This window comes from Mus caroli, unplaced genomic scaffold, assembly GCF_978045245.1.
Source record: "Mus caroli unplaced genomic scaffold, Mus_caroli_1 scaffold_34, whole genome shotgun sequence".
Classification (NCBI taxonomy): domain Eukaryota; kingdom Metazoa; phylum Chordata; class Mammalia; order Rodentia; family Muridae; genus Mus; species Mus caroli.
This window is the reverse complement of record NW_028227289.1, coordinates 2,112,149-2,134,319: the sequence shown is the minus strand read 5'-3', so window position 1 is coordinate 2,134,319 and position 22,171 is coordinate 2,112,149. Positions and strand designations below refer to the sequence as shown.

General features: G+C 37.6%; 1 protein-coding gene across 2 annotated transcripts in view; it reads left to right on the top strand.

Annotated features, from left to right (window-relative positions):
- LOC146999837 (lysine-specific demethylase 5D) overlaps positions 1-22,171 on the top strand; it is a 47,040-nt gene that overhangs the window by 5,784 nt on the left and 19,085 nt on the right. For both annotated transcript variants that reach the window (XM_085834387.1, XM_085834386.1), the window contains exons 6-10: positions 9,535-9,673; positions 9,773-9,936; positions 13,464-13,622; positions 16,043-16,162; positions 16,248-16,406. In XM_085834387.1, the coding sequence (XP_085690513.1) occupies positions 9,535-9,673; positions 9,773-9,936; positions 13,464-13,622; positions 16,043-16,162; positions 16,248-16,406 (741 nt within the window). The remainder of the gene's footprint in view (positions 1-9,534; positions 9,674-9,772; positions 9,937-13,463; positions 13,623-16,042; positions 16,163-16,247; positions 16,407-22,171) is intronic.

The following is a 22,171-nucleotide window of genomic DNA, read 5'->3' as shown; positions in this document are numbered from 1 at the left end:
TTCTGATGTGCTATAACTGAGGTTTGTTGTTTGGTGAAATGTTGTTTATAATTATGTTGTAAAAGCTATACGAATTACATTCTCACGGTATTTGCTTTGCTTTTTTTTCTTCAAATAGTTACTCTAATGATTGAAGTGTAATATCTTGTTTTGCACATTTTTGTTAAATTAGTTGACTTGTGTAGTATTTTTCTCTTTAACATAATTATTTTCGGAAAATATAATATATGCATGTAATCTATTGGTCTCCATACTCCCAACTTAGTTTGATTCACTCCTGTGTGCTTCTTCCAACTTTATATGTTTGGCTTGTTTTTTTGTTTTGTTTTGTTTTTATTAGCTGACTGAGTCCAAAATTAGTATTACCCAAATAAACACACATGGTTATAAAGGCGCTGGTGTATGGTTACCTACCAGGGTCTGTACTTCAGAATGAAACTCACTCTCCCAAAGTGGACATGATCTGTCAATATATCCTCACCTGAATGAAGCCCCTCCCTACTCCATGATGAAATGTTGACTGACTTGATTTTGTTTATACTTCAGTGCCTTCATATTCAGGGGTAATTGTAACTTTGAACTCAATAGATTTTATCCTGTCCTGTAGGTTATGTATAAGACATATAATACATAAGTGTGTGTGTGTGTGTGTGTTTGTATAATCATTCAATACAAATGTATATATATATTTATATATAAAATAGTAGTTTCTATTTGACTTTTCCAAACATCTGATATCAATCATTTCTTTCTTTACCTCTTCTATCCTACCCTCCATTTGAACCTATACCTCATATTCTTTCCTTATCACTAATATTTGTATTTCTTTTTTTGTTGTTGTTATTTTATAGTAATTTACTATGCATTTTCTTCTGATTGGCTTTATCTAAACTGTCTGCTAATTGTCCAACAAAAGCACTTTTTTTCCTCTTCCTGGACTGTACTGAATACTTCCACACTCTCTCTGTCCTTTAATTTATTCAACAAATAGGGTTTTAGACTCAGAGTGACTGAAGGGTCAGTAATGACTAAGAGTGATCTCTGACCTTATATCACCCTAACTCAGGTAGATGTGAGCTGGGAATGTCACTACTTTCTTGGAGAAGCTAAGTATAGATAAGAGTGAAGAATAGAAAGGCAGAGTGTCCTTAGGTATTTGTATTTAACTATGTCAACTCTGTCACATTTCTTTTACTCTGCTGAATGGCCATGTTATCATTTCCTGACTTCTATAATACCTTGTTTTAAGCAAATGTATCTATATTTGTAACGCTACCATCTACATGTAAGAGAAAATGTATGATATATATATTGGTGTTCCAGCCAGAATTAGTTCAATTTACTTCACAGTTCCTTTCATTTATCAGTAAAATAATACTATTTTTTTTTAGAGAAGAATAAAATTCCATTGAATGTATGAATTACATTTTTTAAAAATCTACATGTCAATTTGTGAAAATCTATGCTGACTCTATTTTCTGACTTTTAAGAATGGTGCTGTAAAGAACATGATGCACAAGTGTTCCTATGGTAGGATATAGATCCTTTAGAAAATAATACAAGGAATTTCCATTGGTATGGCTGAGTCTCTTTGTAGATACCAGTGTTTTGAGGAACTAGTATGGTAATTTGAAAAATGTTGAGAATACTTTACATTTCTACCAGCAGTATAAGGCCATTGTTTTTTCTTTTTTGTTTTTTATATCTAAACCGACATTTATTGGCATTTTATCATTTTTGACTATGTTGATTTGAACTTTTAGACTACTTTTACTCTGAATTTCACTAATAGCTAGAGTATGAAAGAATATCACTTAGATTATTTATATTGACTTTTCCATTTCTTTCCTTTTTCGTTTTTGTTTTGTTTTCAAGTCATGTTTGATTCTATTATTATGGGTTTCTGGGTGGTCCTCCTGATTTCTGGCCCTCCAGGCAGTGTCACTGTGGGCTTCCTATTGTGGTGTGCACTTCTAGTTGGACCAGTCACTGGTTGACTACTTCTGCACCACTGTTATTCTAGCACATCTTATAGGCAAGGCAGATTGTTGGCTGGGTTAATGTGCCAATCCCACCACTGGGAGCCTTGCCTGGTTACAGAAGATGGCTGGTTTAGTCTTACTCTCCCACATTTCTAGAAGTCTTCATTGGGATCACCTGCATAGAGTACAGGAACTCCTATGAGTTACCTATCAGTACCTAGCCCAGTTATTATCAAAGAGGAGTCATCTAGCAACAGATGAGGTTAGATGCAGAGTCCCACCACCAAAACCTAGGGGGAGCTACAGGAGTCCTTTGGAAGAGGGGGAAGGAAGGTTTGCAGGAGCCAGAGGGGTCAAGGACACCAGGAGAACAAGGCCCACAGAGTAAACTAAGCAGGATTCAAAAGGAAAGCACTAGGTTTCCACATCACTTTACAGATTACTCCAAATCCCAGTCTACTCTCAATGTATTCTATCCCTACGTGCTCCCAGACCCTGGCCTAATATCTTTTGTTCCCTCCCCACTTGCCCCCATTCCACCTGAAAATCTATTTCCTATTTCCAGAGAGATCCATGTGCCCCCTCTTGAGCCTTCCTTGTTACTTAGCCTCTCTGTGTCTATAAATTGTAGCATGACTATCTTTTACTTAACAGCTAATGCCTGCTTATAAGTGAGGACATGCATTGTGTGTCTTTCTGGGACTGTGTTACTTCACTCAGGATGATTTTTTTTTTTCCTAGTTCCATTCATTTGCCTGCAAATTTCATGTTTGTTTGTTTGCTTTGTTTTGTCTTTTTGTTTTTGTTTTAACAACTGAGTTTAACAACCGCACTGTGTAAAGGTATCACATTTACACATACATTTAAGGTATCTTTGTCCATTCTTTAGTTGAGAGACATTTAGGTTGTTTCCAGTCTCTGACTATTATAAATAAAGCAGCTATAAATATAGGTGAACAAATGTCTTTGTGGTAGGATGGAGCATCTTTCGGGTACATGCCCAGGAGTGGTATAGCTGGATCTTGAGGTAGGTTGATTACCAACTTTCTGAGAAACCACCATACTTTTCTCCACAGTGTGTACAAGTTTGCACCAGCAATGTACAAGTTCCCACCAGCAATGGAGGAGTGTTCCCCTTGCTCCACATCCTTGCATGCATGAGCTATCTCTTGTTTTTTAAATCATAGCCATTCTGATAGGTGTATGATAGAATCCTAAAGTCATTTTGATTTGCATTTCCCTGATAAGTAAGGATGTTGAACATCTCTTTAGGTGTTTCTCAGCCATTTGACGTTCCTGGGTTGAGAATTCTGTTTAGATCTGTACTCTCTTTTTTAAGTGGATTATTTCATGTGTTGATGTCTAATTTCTTGAGTTCTTTATATATTTTGGATATTAGCCAATAATGTGGAGTCACACTATTTGTCAGATGTGGAGTTGGTAAAACACTTTCCCATCCTGTAGACTGCTGTTTTGTCCTATTGATGGTATGCTTGGCCTTATAGAAGTTTTTAGATTCATGAGGTCCCATTTCTAGGTTGTTAATCTTAGTGCCTGAGCTGTTGGTGTTCTTCTGTTCAGGAAATTGTCTCCTGTGCCAATGTGTTCAAGGTTAGTACCCACTGTTTCTTCTATCAGGTTTAGTGTATCTGGTTTTATGTCTGTGTCTTTGAATCACTTGGATTTGTGTTTTGTGCAGGGTGGTAGATATGGATCTATTTGCATTCTTCTATGTGCTGATATCCACTTAGACCAGCACCATTTGTTAAAGATGCATCCTTTTTTCAAGTGTAATTCTGCTTCTTTATTAAAAATGTCCACACAGATGTCCATAGTGTGTAGGTTTATCTCTGAGTCTTTAATTCTATTCCATAGATCAACCTTTTTGTCTTTTTGTTTTTTTAATAGCAATACCACGAGGTTTTTATTACTCTATCTCTATGGTAGAGCTTGACATCAAGGATGGTGATACCTCCAGAAGTTCTTATTACAGGGTTGTTTTAGCTGTCCTTCCTTTTTGTTTTCTCATTTGAAGTTAAATATTATCCTTGCAAGATCTATAAAGGATTGTAGTGGAGTTTTGATGACTAATGGGTTGAATCTGTAGACTCTGTTTGGTAAGATGACCATTTTCACTGTGTTAATCCTACTGATTGAAGAATGTGGGAGACCTTTCCATCTTTTGATCTCTTCTTCAATTTCTTTGAAGTTTTGGTCATAGAAGTCTTTCACATTGCTTGGTTAGAGTTACATCAGGATATTTTGTATCTTTGTGTCTGTTGTGAAAAGTTGTTGTGTCCATGTCTTTCCATCATCACCCCTGTATGGTCATTGACTTTTTTTTTTTTAAATCTAATAATTATCTAGTCACTTCACTAATAGTGTTTATCAGCTGTGTGAGTTTCCTGGTCAATTTTTTGGTGTTGCTTATATATACTATCATATCATCTGCAAATATATTTGAATTCTCTTATTCTAATTTGTATCTCTTTGATCTCCATTAATTGTCTTATTGATCTTGCTAGAACAAGTATTATTTTGAGTAGATAGGAAGAAAGTAATCAACCCTATGATCTTCTCATGTGAAATTGGCGTAATTTCTCTCCATTTAATTTGATGTTGGCTTGCTGTATATTGCTTTTATTATGTTTATTTATGTGTCTGTATTACTGATCTAATATTTTTCCCTAAGTGTGTGTTGGAAATTGTCAAAGGTTTTTTTTTTAATGTCTAATAAGATGATCATGTGGGTTTTCTGGTTTTTTTCTTTCAATCTGTTTATATGGTTGATCACTGATACTGATTTTTATATATTGAACTATCCCTGCATCTCTGTGATAAAGCTGTCTAGATTATGGTGTGATTTAGGATTTGGTTTGTGGATATCTTATTGAATATTTTTGCATATGTGTTCATTTTTTTATGTCTTGGGTAATTTTGTGTACTACCACTCCCCTAAAGATAACAGTTGTTAATTTCAGGATAGTGGTCTTAGGCTCTGGGGTGTGTGTGTGTGTGTGTGTGTGTGTGGGTGTGGGTGTGTGTGTGTGTGTGTGTAACAATCAATATCATGCCATCTGCATAAATGTATTTTAAGTTCTATCTCTAATATGAATTATTAACCTCTCTGTAATGAATAGCTGACAAGATGTGTTTTTCCTATTCTCTAGGTTGACTTTTCCCTGTGGAATACTTACTTAGTTTTACTGAAGGTTTTTAGTTTATTTTAATTCTTGTCAATTTTTACTTTACCATATGGTGCTTTCTGAGATCTTTTTAAGAAAACAGCAGCTGCTGAGACAGTGGTGGTGCATGCCTTTAATCCCAGCACTTGGGAGGCAAAGACAGGTGGAAACTCTTTTCGAATTTAATTTTTCTTAATTTCAAATAATACTTAGGTCTTTGTCTTCGGTAAAATACTATTTGGTCTTTGAGATTATATTTGTTCAAGATGAGAAACTGATATAAATCTTCTATGTACACTTCAGTGTCTTTGATATTTTGTTGAAAATCATTCGTTATGAATAATATGTCCATGTTTTCGGGCTTCTGCTTGTTACATTGTTTTTTTTGTTGTTGATTATTTATTTATTTATTTATTTATTTATTTATTTATTTATTTATTTACTTACTTACTTACTTACTTACTTACTTACTTACTTACTTACTTACTTATTTAAATTTTAAATTTTAGTTTAAGATATGGGCAAGCATTGATACACTGGAAAATAGCTCCCTTCCTGGGAAGAACAGAGAGTGGTTCAGTTAGTTTTTTTTTTACATAAGTTGTTCCTATATATCCTTGATTGTCTTCTACTTTGAAATTGTTCTGCCATGCAGTTCATAGGCTCACTTATAGACATTATTGGAATGCTTAACTTCCATTGTTTTTTTCTGGTTTTTATTTTACTATTACCCTTACAATGGTCTGTATCTTGGAATTAGTCATACTGATGTCTTTAATTTTATCTCTCTGCTCAAAATACCTGATTATTAGTGATTTTCTTTGCTTCCATGTATATTTTGAAAGATTGTTTTTCTAGTTCTCTGAAAAAATGTCTTCGGAATTTTTATTAAAGTTTTATTGTGTGAATATTTTAAGTATATTAATTCTGTAGTGTTTCATGATTTTTATTTTAGAGATATTTTATTTGTTTGGGTAAGTTTATTCCTAGATATTTTTGTCCTCATGGCTATGGACTTGTTTCATGTTTTCTTGCTTTAAAATTTACTATTAGCAGACGGGCAGTGGTGGCGCTTGCCTTTAATCCCAGCACTTGAGAGGCAAAGGCAGGCAGATTTCTGGGTTCTAGGCTAGCCTGGTCTACAGAGTGAGTTCTGAGCACTGACACATGGTGACTCACAAACATCTGTAATGGAATCTGATGCCCTCTTCTGGTGTGTCTGAAGACAGCTTCAGAATACTTATATAAAATAAATCTTTAAAAAAAAAAAGAACAAAAGGAGTTACCATAAATTTTGGAATTAGACATGATATTATAATGAAAGTATAGTAGATTCCATTTTTTTTTCCTGAAGAAAACAGACTGTTAAGGTAGATATACCTAGATACTACCAAATAGGGCATCTGACTTTCAATAATTACTATAGAAATACAAAGAAAAAACAAGGTTATTTTTATGTTTTTTTTTTTTTTTTTTTATTTTAGCCACTTTATTTTTTGTTTGCTGATTTTTTTATTAGATATTTACTTTATTTGTATTTCAAATGTTGTCCCCTTTCCTGGTTTCCCCTCCAAAAACGTCCTGTCCCCTCCCTCTTCTCCCTGCTCACCAACCCACCCACACCCACTTCCTGGCCCTGGCATTCCCCTACCCTGGGGCATACACTGGAACCTTCACAGGTCCAAGGGCCTCTCCTCCCATTGATGACTGACTAAGCCATCCTCTGCTACATATGCAGCTGGAGCCATGAGTCCCACCATGTGTGCTCTTTGGTAGGTGATTTAGTCCCTGGGAGTATGGGGGTACTGGTTAGTTCATATTGTTGTTCTTCCTATGGGGCTGCAAACCCCTTCAGCTCCTTAGGTCCTTTCTCTAGCTCCATCATTGGGAATTTATGTTGTATTTTATGGGAGAAAATTTACGCATCTTAAGTGAATCTAAACTTATTTTGAACTGATTTACACCTGACTACCCAGTGGAAAGAACTACAATAATAATAATTTTAAAGTAGTTCAGTATTTACTAAAAGATATACACTACAAATTCTAGGTTATAATTAATTCTATTAGCATATTAATCACATGTTACTAGCATATTAGCATAATATATGCTAATATAATAAATTAGCATATGATATATGCTACATAGCATATATAAGTGTATATTAGCACATTGATCACATGTTAATAGTATATACTGGAAACGTTATGGTATATTAATAAGGCTATAATAGGGTTATGATTACAGATGCCTTAGACGCCTGTGCTAATTGTTATTTGCATGAACTACAAAGTAAATTCAGAGATAATTGGGGTGACTTACTCAATACCTGTCTCAAAAAAATGACAAGTATAAGAAGAGTTGGAGATACATAGTTCAGTGATAGATACTTCATTATAAGTTATTGATTAATATTTTAATATTATAATATTTCGAAGGGTTTTGTTTTTAAAATTTTGCATACCTTTTTTTTAAAGATTATTATTTATATGTAAGTACACTGTAGTTGTCTTCGGTCACATCAGAAAAGAGCATTGGATCTCATAACAGATGGTTGTGAACCACCATGAGGTTGCTGTGAATTGAACTCAGGACCTCTGGAAGAGTAGTCAGTGCTTCCCGCCCCACCCCTCCCCACCCCCAGGGTTTCTCTGTATAGCCTTGGCTGTCCTGGAACTCACTTTGTAGACCAGGCTGGCCTTGAACTCAGAAATCCACCTGCGTCTGCCTCCCAAGTGCTGGGATTAAAGGCGTGCACCACCACATCAGTGCTCTTAACTGCCAAGCCATGTCATCTATTTTTTTGTTGTTGTTTTTTAATTGGTATTTTAGATTTCTTTTTTCTTTTATTAATTACTTTATATCAGATCACAGCTTTCCCTCCATCCTCTCTTCCTAGTCCTCCATCTCACCTTTCCTACTCCCACTATTCTCCCCCTTTCTCCTCAGAGAAGGGAAACCTCTCATGTATATCAAACTTCCTTGGCGTATCAAGTTGCAGTAGGAGTAGTCAGATCTCTTATTGAGGACAAATGAGGCAGCTCAGTTAGAGGAAAGGGATCCAGAAAACAGAGTTAGAGACAATCCCTTCTCCATTTGTTAGGGGGTCCCACATGAAGACCAAGATGCACATCTGGTATGTAAGTATACATCTGCTGCATAAGTGTAGAGGACACCTAGCAGGTCTTACTTTTCTGAAGTCTTTGATAATACACGGGAGAGGAATTATGTTTTTAATGGTACATGCTCCTTGGAATAAAATTATTTTGTCTTATTATTTATTTGTCTGTTTATGTAAAGGAGTTTCTTTGCATTTATTGCATTCTAATATGTAGATTTATATTTAATCTTTTAAAAATGTTTTTTAGATTTTAAAGTTTTATCCATATGATTATATTCTCTCTATCTGTGTTTGTGTATTATATGTAAGTCTCCTGCACTTAGTGGTGGGAAGAGGTCACTAGATCCCCTGAAACTGGAGTTAGTTGTAGGCCATTATGTGAGGTCTATGAACTGAACACTGTCCTTTGCAAAAACAGTGAGAGCATGTAACCAGTGAGCCAGTTCTTTATCCCCCTTCTCCAATCTTGAAAACAATATTTTATTATCTTTTTCACAACATGAAAAAATGGGAATATGAACTTTATATGTTTTATATACTTAAATGTAAAGTGCATTCTGATATTTGTTTCCTTGGTTTTTTTTTTTTTTTTTGGTTTTTTTTTTTTTGGTTTTTCGAGACAGGGTTTCTCTGTGTAGCCCTGGCTGTCCTGGAACTCACTCTGTATAGCAGGCTGGCCTCGAACTCAGAAATTCCCCTGCCTCTGCCTCCCGAGTGCTGGGATTAAAGGCGTGCGCCACCATGTCCGGCTGTTTTCTTCTTTTCTATACAATCTCCCTTCCACCTGTGTTGCCTACACTTGTACCTATAAGTCTTTTTCAATTCATTTTGAGACCCACTGTATTTAACCAGTACTATCTGTGTGACTGTCAGATTGGAGCTATCCTTTAAAGCCTGCTGTCCTCTTCAGCAGTACATGGAATTGTTGGTAGTGGTGGTTGTTATATTATTAGAAGCATTTGGGAATTCTATATGTGCATGTAATATGTTTTCATCAAATCTAACTTTAACTATTCCCATAAATCTCCTTCCACTTCCCCTTTCAGGTTTATGTGTTTATTTTTAAACTCACTGCATGCACTTAGTGCTTGCTAGTTACTATATGGGTGAAGGTTCATGTACGAAATGGGTAGCTTATCTGGGGCTGCATTGACTTTTCTAAGGTATTCTGCTAATAATAATTCTAGACATTCTCTATAAACTATTATGTCTTTTTATTTACTGTCTCTTTTGAATTTTTTAATAGCCAGAACCCACAGAAGAAGACATTGAGAAAAACCCAGAGCTAAAGAAACTACAGATATACGGGGCAGGCCCCAAAATGATAGGCTTGGGCCTCAAGGCTAAGGAGAAGACTCTGAGAAAGAAAGATAGCATACAACCAGGTGAAATTTAAATACTAATCAGTGATATAGTAAAGAACCATAAGATGTTTGTTAATTGTGATGTAAATAGTCTGTTTCACTTACTTTTGATCCTCCTAGATAAAGAAGAAGTGACATGCCCTGCAACTATTGTAGTGAAGGGGGAAGCCAGTGGGTTTGGAAAAGTGACATCAGCATTTTCTGACAAGAACTTAAATCACAGTTTTGACCCTTGTATGAAGATGACTATGCAGCTACGGAACAATCACAGCAGTACCCAGTTTGTAAGGATTTACCAGTGATTTTGTGATACTGTTTTTAACTATCAATATTAGAGTGCACCTAAAATTACTTTAAGTTTTTTTTTTTTTTTTTTTTTTTTTTGGTTTTTCGAGACAGGGTTTCTCTGTGTAGCCCTGGCTGTCCTGGAACTCACTCTGTAGACCAGGCTGGCCTTGAACTCAGAAATCCGCCTGCCTCTGCCTCCCGAGTGCTGGGATTAAAGGTGTGCGCCACCACGCCCGGCTTTACTTTAAGTTTTAATTCATTATTTTTTGTATAGTTTTACTGCTTTTATTTTATATGCTATATATTTTATTAAATTTATTTAGTCTCATGTAGCCCAGGCTGGACTATAACATGTTACATAGCAAAGGTGATCTGATTTAACCTTTCCAATACTGTGATTACAGCTGTGGATTTTGAGGCATAGACCTGTTTTCATTTTTTATGGAACCATAACCTTTATAGTTTAATGAGCTATACTGACTGCTCCCCTTCCTCTGAGGTATAATATTTCAGAGCTATGATCTGTAGTATAATTTGAGAAGGGGGGGATTTGTTAGGAGTCTTAAGATTTCCTTAGTTTGAATTTTTTTTCTATAAAGAATACCACTGGGATTTTCATGAAGATTGCATTTAATATGTAGACTACTTTTAGTAGTACGGCCATTTAAATAATACAGATACTTCTTTAACCTAGAAGATCTATCTTAATATTTCTACCAAGAATTTTCTGTCTCTTTAATGTTTTCAGTGTAAGAGTTTCTCTTCCTTCCCACCTTATTGGGTTTATTTTAAGGCCTTTTTTAGAAGGTGCAAATTGAATATATTTTTCTATGTTCATCCTTCAAATATTCACTAATGGTGTATAAAAAAGCTGTTAGGTTTTTTTTTTTTTTAAATACAGAACACAATGTTTTATAGTATTTACATAGTTCTGAATTTTACAGGAAGTGTTCAGTTTTTTTCTCAGTATAATATTCAAAACTTTTACATCTATGTTTATAAGGAGAATAACCTACAGTTTCATTGTAGTTGTATGATTTTAGTCAGTTTTATTGTCAAGATAATTCAGGATTTATAGCATTCATTCCTTTTTTTTAACGCAATAGTTTGAGAAGTATTGCTGTTACATGCTTCTTAGCAATAAATGTGTCCTTTTTTCTGTTTGTTTGTTTGTTTGTTTGTTTGTTTCGAGACAGGGTTTCTCTGTATAGCCCTGGCTGTCCTGGAACTCACTCTGTAGACCAGGTTGGCCTCGAACTCAGAAATCCGCCTGCCTCTGCCTCTCAAGTGCTGGGATTAAAGGCATGCACCACCACTGCCCAACTTTTAGTATATGTGTTGTCAAAGCGAGCACTTTTTTTTTGTTTTTTGTTTTTTGTTTTTTTGTTTTTTGTAAGTTCTTACCCTGTTTAAATTTCTTTGATTCTTTTAATGACCCATGGTTTATCTGAAAGTATATTAACTTCCATGTATTTATGTAGTTTTACTTGCCTTTTTAAACTTGGGAGGGGGGGTTGTTTTGTTTTATTTTGAATGAGTGTTAATTATGCCTGCATGCATGTCTGCACCCCATGTGGTGGTTTGGTATTCAAGTCAGAAGAGATCAGAAGAGAGCATTGAATCTCTTACAACTAGGCATAGAGATGATTGTGAACTGCCATGTGAATCTCTGAAACATCAAGTAGGATTCTTACTTGCTGAGCCATTTCTTTAGTTTCTTTGTGCTTTTTCTTACTATTGATTTCTGGTTTTATTACATTATGTTGTAATAAGATACAAGGAATTATTTCAACATTTATTGTATTTGTTAATTTCAATTTAATGCTGATAACATGATTGATTTTAATGATGATTCTTTGTACTGCAGAGAATTGCTTTCTCTCTCTGCTAGATGCGATCTTCTGTAGCTGTGTATTAAATTAATCTGTGGGATAAGTTTCTTTTCTGATTTTTTTTTTGCTTGTTTATTTAAAAGACCTATTGGAAGATGAGAACTGACTACTAAAGTTCTACATGATTATTGTCCCAGACAGAATCACTTATGCCTTTAACAGTGTTTCTTTTGTAAAGTTGGGAGTCTCACCATTTAGTACAAAAATATAAACAAATTATATTTTCTTGATGAGTCTTTATCTGTATAGTGGCTGTTTTTATCTTCTTTTGCAAGCTTTGTTTGAAGTCTACTTTATCAGATATAAAAGTAGGTAAGCCTTTTCAAGTAACAAATTAAAACACAACAGTGTAAAAGGTACAAAATTATCAGTAATAGTAAAATAAGAGCTAAAAGAAAATAAATAGTATAAAACCAAATGCTATGTCTTCTATCATTTAATACTTCTTCCAAGTTGTAGTGAGTTGAGGCATAAGTTTTTAGTCCTTTGCAACCATTTCTGATTTTTCTGATGGTATTTTCCCTGTGCAGAGCTTTATGTCATTATTTTTAAGAGGGTGCAAGATGTATGGTGCTAGACTGACTGGGATGTGTGGACTGATGGGAACACACAAGACTCTAGAACTAACTGGATGATATGGATGATATTAACAACAGAAGTTATAGTTCTAGACTGTGAATCAAGTGCATGCAGGGAGAATAGAGGTAGAGTTGGTTGGAGTGAGAGTTGTAGAGGACCAACATTGTCTAGGTTCCTCAGCTAGGATTGGAAATAGACAAGGACTCTCACAGTGGATAAGATGAACTGCACATGGTAGAGCTCCCTGCCCTATCTAGATGTGCAGGAAATAGTACAGTGGGTCATTGTGTTCCAAAGACTGGTCAGGAGGGTCGGAAGAGCTGCTGCTTTAGTCCTCTCTCGTAGAGTAGGGAGGTCCTGGGGTGGGGGGGGTGGGGATTGTTGGCTAGCAAATTCTGATGTCTTCTTAGAGAATTGACCAGAGGCCTGTAGCAGAAGTGAGAGTAGCTAGTTGTGGTGGGTGAATGGGAATTGGGGAGAAGTCTAGGTTTCCTGGCTAGGGAAAGGGGCAAGCAGGTCTTTTTGTGGGAGGTAGGTTAGGTTAGCTATACAAGTACAAGTTAGCTTTATAGAAGAGACCCAGTGAATTTTATGTCATTGAATATTTTCCTTTACTTTTTGCTGTGTGAGACGGGGTTATAATATATCCCTGGCTAGCATAGCTATATATCTAAATAGAGTCTTGAATTTCTGATCATTCTACTTACATCTCAAGTATTAGAATTTTAAGTGTGAATGGACATACTTTGTTTATGTAGTGCTGGGGAGAGAACTCAGGGTTTCATGAATGATAAATAAACATCTTGCCAACTGAGCTGCATTTTGAACTCCACTACTGAATTTTCTAAAATAATACTTCATTGTTGCTTAAATATGATCTACTTATTAATGTGTTATGATTACTTATATACTGTTGTGTTTTCTATCAGATAGGATATTTTAGAGTTTTCATATTGTATGGTTATAGAAATTCAGAATCAGTAGGCAAGAAACCTGGGGTAGGTATATAGAGGAACCAATTCTTTACATATTTACTTTGTTTTCCCTGGCAGATGAATTCATATGTTTGCCGAATATGCTCTCGTGGGGATGAAGACGATAAGTTTCTGCTCTGTGATGGCTGCAGTGATAATTACCACATCTTTTGCCTATTGCCACCGCTTTCTGAAGTCCCCAAGGGAGTATGGAGATGCCCAAAGTGTATCTTAGCGGTAAGATTTGTCCATCTTAGACAGTTTAATCATAACCTAGTCAATTTCTTTTATCTATCCTTTTGGACTGAAATGGACTAAAGTTAGTAGAGAAGACTTGATTAGCTTTTAGTAAGAATAATTAGACAGAATAAGTAAAAGATGGTAATGATTTACATGAAGTAGATAAAATCATAATTTATAAATTGTGAAAATGTTAGCTAAAAGGAAAAAATTATTTAATGAATATTGAAACAACTTTAAAATGTTTAAAAATGTAGTTTTTAATGTAAAATATTGAATGCAGCTTAAAAACCTGCTTTCTTTTTTCTTTTTCTTCATTAATTTATTTATTTACAATGGAGCCTACACTCCCTCCTCTCCTCCCAGTCCCATTTTCACAAACCCCTCTCTCCAGATCCCTTTCTCCTCAGAGATGGGAAGTCCCCCATGGTATCATGCCAACTTTGGAACATCCAAATGTAGTAGGACTAAGCATATCCTCTCCCACTGCTGTATAAGGCAGCCCAGCTAGGAGAAGGGGATGAAAAAGCAGCAACAGAATCAGAAACAGGCCTCACTCCAGTTTTTAGGGAACATACATGAAGACCAAGCTGCACTTCTGCTACATATATGTAAGGGCCTAAGTCTAGCCCCCATATGCTCTTTGGTTGGTGGTTCAGTTTCTGGGAATCCCTATGTGCCCAGATTAGTTGCCTCTGTAGGTTTTTTTGTGGTGTCCTTAACCTCTCCAGCTCTTTCAGTCCTATTCCCCACTCTTCCACAAGACTTCTAAAACTCTACCTACTATTTGGCTGTGGTCCTCTGCATCTGTTTCCATCCGATGCTAGATGAAGCCTCTCAGGAGACAGTTATACCAGTTTACAAGCATAGCAGAGTATCATTAATAGTGTCAGGGCTTTTCTCCGATGGGATGGGTCTCAAGTTAACTCAGTCATTGGTTGGCTGTCCCCTCAATCTCTGTTCCATCTTTATCCCTGCACATTTTGTGAGCAGGACAAATTTTGGGTTGAAGGTTTTGTGGGTGGTTTAGTGTTTCATCCCTCCACTTGAAGTTCTGCCTGGCTACATATAGGAAGTGAGCACTTCAATCTCCATATCCCCAGCTGCTAGAAGTCTCAGATAAGGTCACCCCCATAGACTCCTGGGAGTCTCCCTTATTTCAGGTCTCCTGCTCATCCCAGAGATGCCAACCCAGTGATTTCCATTCTTCCAGTCCTCTCTTCACACCTGATCCCCATCCAAGGTCCCCTCCCCATCCTTTCTCCTACCCATCCCTTTATTCACATCTGATGTCTATTTTTATTTCCCCCTCTGAGTGAAATTCAAGCATCCTCCTTAGGGCCCTCTTTGTTACTTAGTTTTCTTTAGTTCTATGGGTTGCAGTATGTACTTAATGGCTAATATTCACTTATAAGTGAATATATACTATTATATGTCCTGGGTCTGGGTTATTTCACTCAAGATGTTTCTATATTCCATCCATTTGCCTGCAAATTTCATGATGTCTTTGTTTTTAATAGCTACACAATACTATTTAGTAGTTACATAATAGTATTCCATTGTGTAAATTCTTTAACCATTCTTCAGTTGAGGGACATCTAGATTGTTTCCAGTTTTAGGAATTCTAGTTATTACAAATAAAGCTATTATGAACATAGTTGAGCATGTGTACCTGTAGTATAGTGGAACATCTTTTCGATGTATGCCCAGGAGTGGTATAGCTGGGTCTTGACGTAGAAATAATCCCAATTTTCTGAGAAATCACCAGATTGATTTCCAGAATGGTTATACCAGCTTGCAAGGCCACCAACAATGGAGGAGTGTTCCTCTTTCTCCACATCCTTGTCGGCATCTGTTGTCACCTGAATTTTCGATCTTAGCCATTCTGACTAGTGTGTGGTGGAATATCAGATTCATTTTGATTTGCATTTCTCTGATCACTAAGGACTTTGGACATTTTTTAAGTGCTTCTCACCCATTCCAGATTGCTTTGTTTTGCATTCTCTGTTTAGCTCGTTGTACCCCGTTTATTAATTGCATTATTTGGTTTGTTGGAGTCTAACTTCTTGAGTTCTTTATGTACTTTGTATATTAGCCCTCTATAGAATATAGGGTTGGTGAAGATCTTTTCCCAATCTACTGGTTGCCATTTTGTCCTACTGATAATTTCCTTTGCCTTACAGAAGCTTTGCAGTTTCATGAGAACATTTTTATCAAATGTTGATATTAGAGTGTGAACCATTTGTATTCTCTTCAGGGACTTTTCTCCAGTGTGTTCAAGGCAGCTCCTTAGTTTCTTTTCTATTAGATTTAGTGTATCTGATTTTTAAGTTTTGGGGTTTTTTTTGGGGTTGTTTGTTTGTTTTTCACCTTTTGCTTTCACTTTACTGAATTTTTTTCTTCTTTTTCCTTTCCAGGAGTGTAAGCGTCCCCCTGAAGCTTTTGGCTTTGAGCAAGCTACACAGGAGTATACTTTGCAGAGTTTTGGTGAGATGGCTGATTCCTTCAAGGCTGACTACTTCAACATGCCTGTACATGTATGTGACTGAATGATTAATGTATCCTAGTCTTATGAAAGCAAATACCAGTGAACCATGGCTATCTTTTTACCTGTTCTCATAGATGGTACCTACAGAAGTTGTGGAAAAGGAATTCTGGAGGCTGGTGAGCAGCATCGAGGAGGATGTGACAGTTGAGTATGGAGCAGACATTCACTCCAAAGAATTTGGCAGTGGGTTTCCTGTCAACAATAGCAAATGGGACTTAACCCCTGAAGAAAAGGTAGTATATCTATTAATATCTACTAAACTATGAATAGGAAAAGTCATATTAGCACTCAAAATCTTCTGTCCTTTGGTTTTTTCACATTGTATTATTCCTATCTGAGACTTAAAACTACATAAATTGTCACTAATACAATTTTCATATGCCTGTTACTGTCACTTTTTCTCCTGGTGTATCTAGACAGTAAAATACTTTATCAGTTAAGCAGTTACAATATTAACCTTTCTTTAAATGTAAATATTAAAACTTTGTCCTTTTCATTCATATGGTCAAATTTTGTTTGGATTTATACTGTTTCTCCTTTATTGAAAATAGATTGTTTTCTCATACAAATATATCCTTATTACATTTTTACATTTTCCCCTCTCTCTACTCCAAGTTCCTTTCCAGGTCCCCTCACCTCTAATTCTACTCCATTTCTGTCTCTGATTAGAAAAGAACAGGCTTCTGAGAGATAATTACCAAACATGATAAAAGAAGACATAATAAAACAAAAAACATTATGTAGAAGTCAGACAAACAACGCCATGGAAGGAAAAGAGTCCCAAGAGGAGATACATTTGTTCATGTACTGAGGAGACCAATAAAATAGTAAACTGAAAGCTGTATATATATATATCTAGAGAGAGGACCTAGTGTAGATCTGAGAAGGCCCATGGTTACTGTTTCAGTCTTAGTGATACATATGAGCCTTCCTCAGTTGTTTTAGAGGGCCTTATTCTTCTTGTGTCCTCTGTCCTCTCTCTATCTCTAACACTTTCTCCTCCTCCTCTTCCACCATTTCCACAGGGTTCCCTAAGCTCTAAGGGGAGGAATTTAGTGGAGAAATCCCATTTAGGTCTTGGTGTTTCAAGTGTCTGCCTGACTGACTGCCTTTCTGTCTGTCTGTCTCTCCTTCCCATTCCCCTTCCCTCTCTCCCTCCTTTCCTTCCTTCCTTCTTCCCTCCCTCCTTCCCTTCCTCCTTTTTCCCCTCCTTCTATGTCTCTCTTTCTCTCTCTGATATCCCATTTAGAGATGAGTATTTCAAGGTATCTCTCTCCCTCTCTGTATAATGTCTGACTGTGAGTCTCTGTATTTCATCCAATTTACTGCAGGAGGAAGCTTCTCTGATGATAGCTATATAGTCTCTGGCTCTTGGTCACCCAACATCTGTTATGAATGGCTTCCATTTTGGGGAAGAACCTTAAGTCAAATCATATATTTGTTGGTCATTCCTACAAGGTTCATGCCACTTTTGCACTAACATATTTTACAGGCAGGACTACTCTGTTGATCAAAGGATTTGTGGCTGCATTGGTATTTACATTTCTTCTTTAGCAGCCTGCAAAGAAAGTTTTCATATCAAAACTTCAGAATGTAAGCATGAATGTTCTGTGTAAATACCAGCCCAATCTCTTCATGTTCAATAAGTTGTATGGGTGTTGATTTCAACAGTGGGGCCATGCTGTCAGCTTATGGAGAGTATCTATTGTTAAGACAACCAGGTTGGGTTGTTTGGGGATTTTCATGGTATCCCTTTACTAACTAAATTGGATGGAGCCCAGTATCAGTACTAGAAGCTTCATTTGGTGACAAGAAATGGCCAGTTGGGACTCCATCTCCCTCATTATTTAAAGACCTTATTAGGATAGTATTCATATATTTTATGGAGTTTCTACTTACACTAGATTTTCATAACTGTTAGCTGCCTTGCAGTTTTAGCTGTTTCTCTCTACATTTCTTCTCTCAGTCCCTCCTCTTCTTCTCTCCTCTCTCCCTGTCCACCTGAACCTCTGTTTCCTGCCACTAAAGTCTTTCTACTCTCAACCCAGCCAGACTGAGTCCGTGCATAAAATGTATTCTATTTCCTGTTGCCCGAGAGATTCATGTGTTTTCTCTGCTCCTTTTGAAAATACCTATTGGGGCTGGTGAGATGGCTCAGTGGGTAAGAGCACCCGACTGCTCTTCCGAAGGTCCAGAGTTCAAATCCCAGCAACCACATGGTGGCTCACAACCATCCGTAACAAGATCTGGTGTCCTCTCCTGGAGTGTCTGAAGACAGCTACAGTGTACTTACATATAATAAATAAATAAAATCTTTAAAAAAAAAAAAAAAGAAAATACCTATTATCAGCCGGGCATGGTGGCGCATGCCTTTAATCCCAGCACTTGGGAGGCAGGGGCAGGCTAATATTTATGAGTTCGAGGCTAGCCTGGTCTACAGAGTGAGTTCCAGGACATCTACACCGAGAAACACTGTCAAAAAAAAAAAAAAAAAAAAAAAGAACCCAGAAAGATGCCACAAACAAAGTAGCCAATAATAATGTGAGGAAAAAATACCTATTATCTTTTGATCTAGGGATTCTAGCTTGGATATCATTTACTTAATAGCTCATACCCAATTATGACCAGAATATCTACCTTACTCCTTGTGATCAGGGTTACCTCCCTCTGGGTAATTGATTATTTGATTGTTTGTTTGTTTATTATTTGGTTCCATCATTTCCATGAATATATTATGCCATTTTTCTTCATTCATCCCAACATCAGTTTCTCCTTCCTCCACTCCTCCTAGTTCCCCCTCTTTATCCCACTTCCCTCTACACCCACTACTCTTTTGTTATTGTTATTGTTTTTGCTTTGTTTTGTTTTGTTTTCAAACAAAACATTGGGCCTCACATTTATATCATCCAAAGACAGTACAACAAGTTACAGTAGGACTAGACACACTTTTATCAAAATTGGACCAGGCAACCTCAGTAGGAGGAAAAGAGGACCAAGAGTGGGTGAATGAGTAAGTTGATCGCCCTCCTTCCCATTGTTAGGAATCCTACAAGAACATCAAATGGACACAAATCACAGCACTTAAGCAGAAGATCTAGTATGCAGGGTCCAGGAGTGTACCTTCAGTGTTTGTGAGTCCCTCTGAGCCCTGCTTAGTTTATTCTGTGGGCCTTGTTCTCCTGGTGTCCTTGACCCCTCTGGCTCCTGCAAACCTTCCTTCCCCCTCTTCCAAAGGACTCCTGTAGCTCCCCCTAGGTTTTGGTGGTGGGACTCTGCATCTAACCTCATCTGTTGCTAGATGACTCCTCTTTGATAATAACTGGGCTAGGTACTGATAGGTAACTCATAGGAGTTCCTGTACTCTATGCAGGTGATCCCAATGAAGACTTCTAGAAATGTGGGAGAGTAAGACTAAACCAGCCATCTTCTGTAACCAGGCAAGGCTCCCAGTGGTGGGATTGGCACATTAACCCAGCCAACAATCTGCCTTGCCTATAAGATGTGCTAGAATAACAGTGGTGCAGAAGTAGTCAACCAGTGACTGGTCCAACTAGAAGTGCACACCACAATAGGAAGCCCACAGTGACACTGCCTGGAGGGCCAGAAATCAGGAGGACCACCCAGAAACCCATAATAATAGAATCAAACATGACTTGAAAACAAAACAAAAACGAAAAAGGAAAGGAATGGAAAAAAGGTCAATACAAGTAATCCTAATGATTTCCTTTTACAATCATAGATCAGTATTTAGGTAAAAGACCAAAGGTTAGGTCAGGACATCCATACATGAGATCAATGGGTGAGATGAGGACAGGCTGCCTGTAGCCTGAAAAGAGCCAGAGGTAGGAGTTTTACCCAATCAAGGGGAAGTTCTTGTGACAACTTAACAAGAGTGGTTTTTAAGTAGTAGTTGGTTCTTTCTGCCTTATCTAAAGATTAAGGGTGGTAGAAAATATGAAAATGCTAGGGGATGTCTAGGGCCTTAGATAGGATTTGAGAAATATGGGAAGTAAACTCAGGACCATTGTTTGACTGGAGGGAAGATGGGACAACAAACCAGGGGATGATCTCTTGGAGGAGGGGATTAGAGACTGTCTGAACCCTTTTGTTAGTAGTGGGAAATGCCTCCATCCACCCCAAGAAGGTGTCCACCAAGATCAGGAGCTACTTGGCACGTCTGACAGTGGGTGGGCACATGGGTAAAGTCAAGTTGCCAGTCAGTTCCAGGAAGGGAAACTCTACCCTGATGGGTAGGAAAAGGGGTGCTATGATACCTGAGTTGGGGTCAGACATCTGACAGATTTTGCAAAAATCAGTGATAGATTTTAAAAGCATAGGTCCTCAGGAGTAGTCTGTAGGTGGTTCTTGACAAGCCTGTTAGGATGAAAGAGTTGGTGAAGATAGGACAGAATTTGGGGAGTGTCAGGGAGTGAAGGGGGAGGGGATATGGGTTGCAGTGTAAGGATGTCCTGAGGAGGGCGAAATGAGTCCAGACCCCTAAGAGCCGCAGCTCTAGCTGCCTTATCAGCTCAGTTTTTTTCCCTTGGAGACAATGGAGCCATCCATCATATTAGGATCTGTAGTGGATGATCCCAATAGCTGTGGGGAGATGGGAGGCATTTAGTATGGCCATAATTTGGTTTGCATTAGTTACTGATCCTCTTATTGTGGTAAGTAACTCTCGCTCCTTCCAGATATCAGTGTGGGACAGGAGGATATGGAAAACGTATTTGGGATCTGGGTAGATGTTGAGAGATTTTCCCTGTGCCTCCACCATAGTGTCTGACACTATGGCATAGCCAACTCTTCTGGCCCCTTCATGTTGAAAGGAGCTTCTATCTGTGTACCATGTATATTTAGGGGAGGGGGGCTTGAGTCAGTGTGCCCTCCTGTATGTGTGAAGGATGAGGTAATAGTTCTTCTAAAGTCTCAGCGCAGGAGTGAGAGTCAGGATTAGGTCGAGGGAGAAGATTGGAAATATTAAGAGGCAGGTATGATTGGAAGGTGAGTGTGGAGTCTTCTGAAGAGCTACCTAAAGAGAAAGAACCCTGGAGGGAGGGAGAGTCTTTGTAAGCCTTTATAAGTTAGGAGCTGTGACAAGTTATGAGAGGAGAAGACAGTTATAGGCAACATGAAGATTAGTTTTTCTCTCATATAAGGAGTTTAACAGCTGGTAAGGTACACAAGGTACCCATCCCTGGGTGGTTAGATCTAGTTCTTTGGCAGGTGTGCTATAGATGCAAAAGAGTTGGTGACCTAGGACTCCAAGGGCAAATCCCTCTTTTTCACTTACATAGAGGGAAAAAGGACAAGTCATGTCAGGGAGATGTAAGGCTAGGGCCTGTTGAAGCCTCTGAAAGAGCTTGGTAAAAGGTTGAGGAGAGGTTCATGGGTGGGGCCTAACACTGCTTCATATAAGGGGCAAGAAAGGAGGGAAAAGGAAGGAACCCAGAAACAAAAAGCTAACCATTCCTAGGAATGATAAAATCTCTTCCTTTATAGAAGGAAGTTAGAGACTGAATTAGAATCTTTCTATCTAAGGTTAGAGTAATTGCTACTCCCAAATAGGTGACCTGAAGGGTGGACAGTTGGACTTTAGAAATGAGACCCAGAAGCCTCAACTGGAAAGGAAATTTAGAAGAACAGAGATGTCAGCATGGCTAATTTCTAGAGAGGGGCTACAGAGAAGGACATCATCTACATAAAGTACAATTTTAGATTTAGAGAGAGAGTAAGTCAGAAGCCAGGGCCTGGCCAAATAGGTGTGGGCTGTCCCAAAATCCCTGAGGTAGAACAGTCCAGGTAAGTTGGGTAGAAAAGTGAGTGTCAGGATCTGTTCAGGTAAAGACAAATATGTTCTGTGACAGAGCATGTAAAGGGATAAAGAAGAATGCATCTTTGAGATCTAGGACTGAGAAATGGCAAGTCCCCATAGGGGATTGTGGAAAGAAGTGTATAAGGATTAGCAACAACAGGATGGAGAGTTACCAATGCAGAA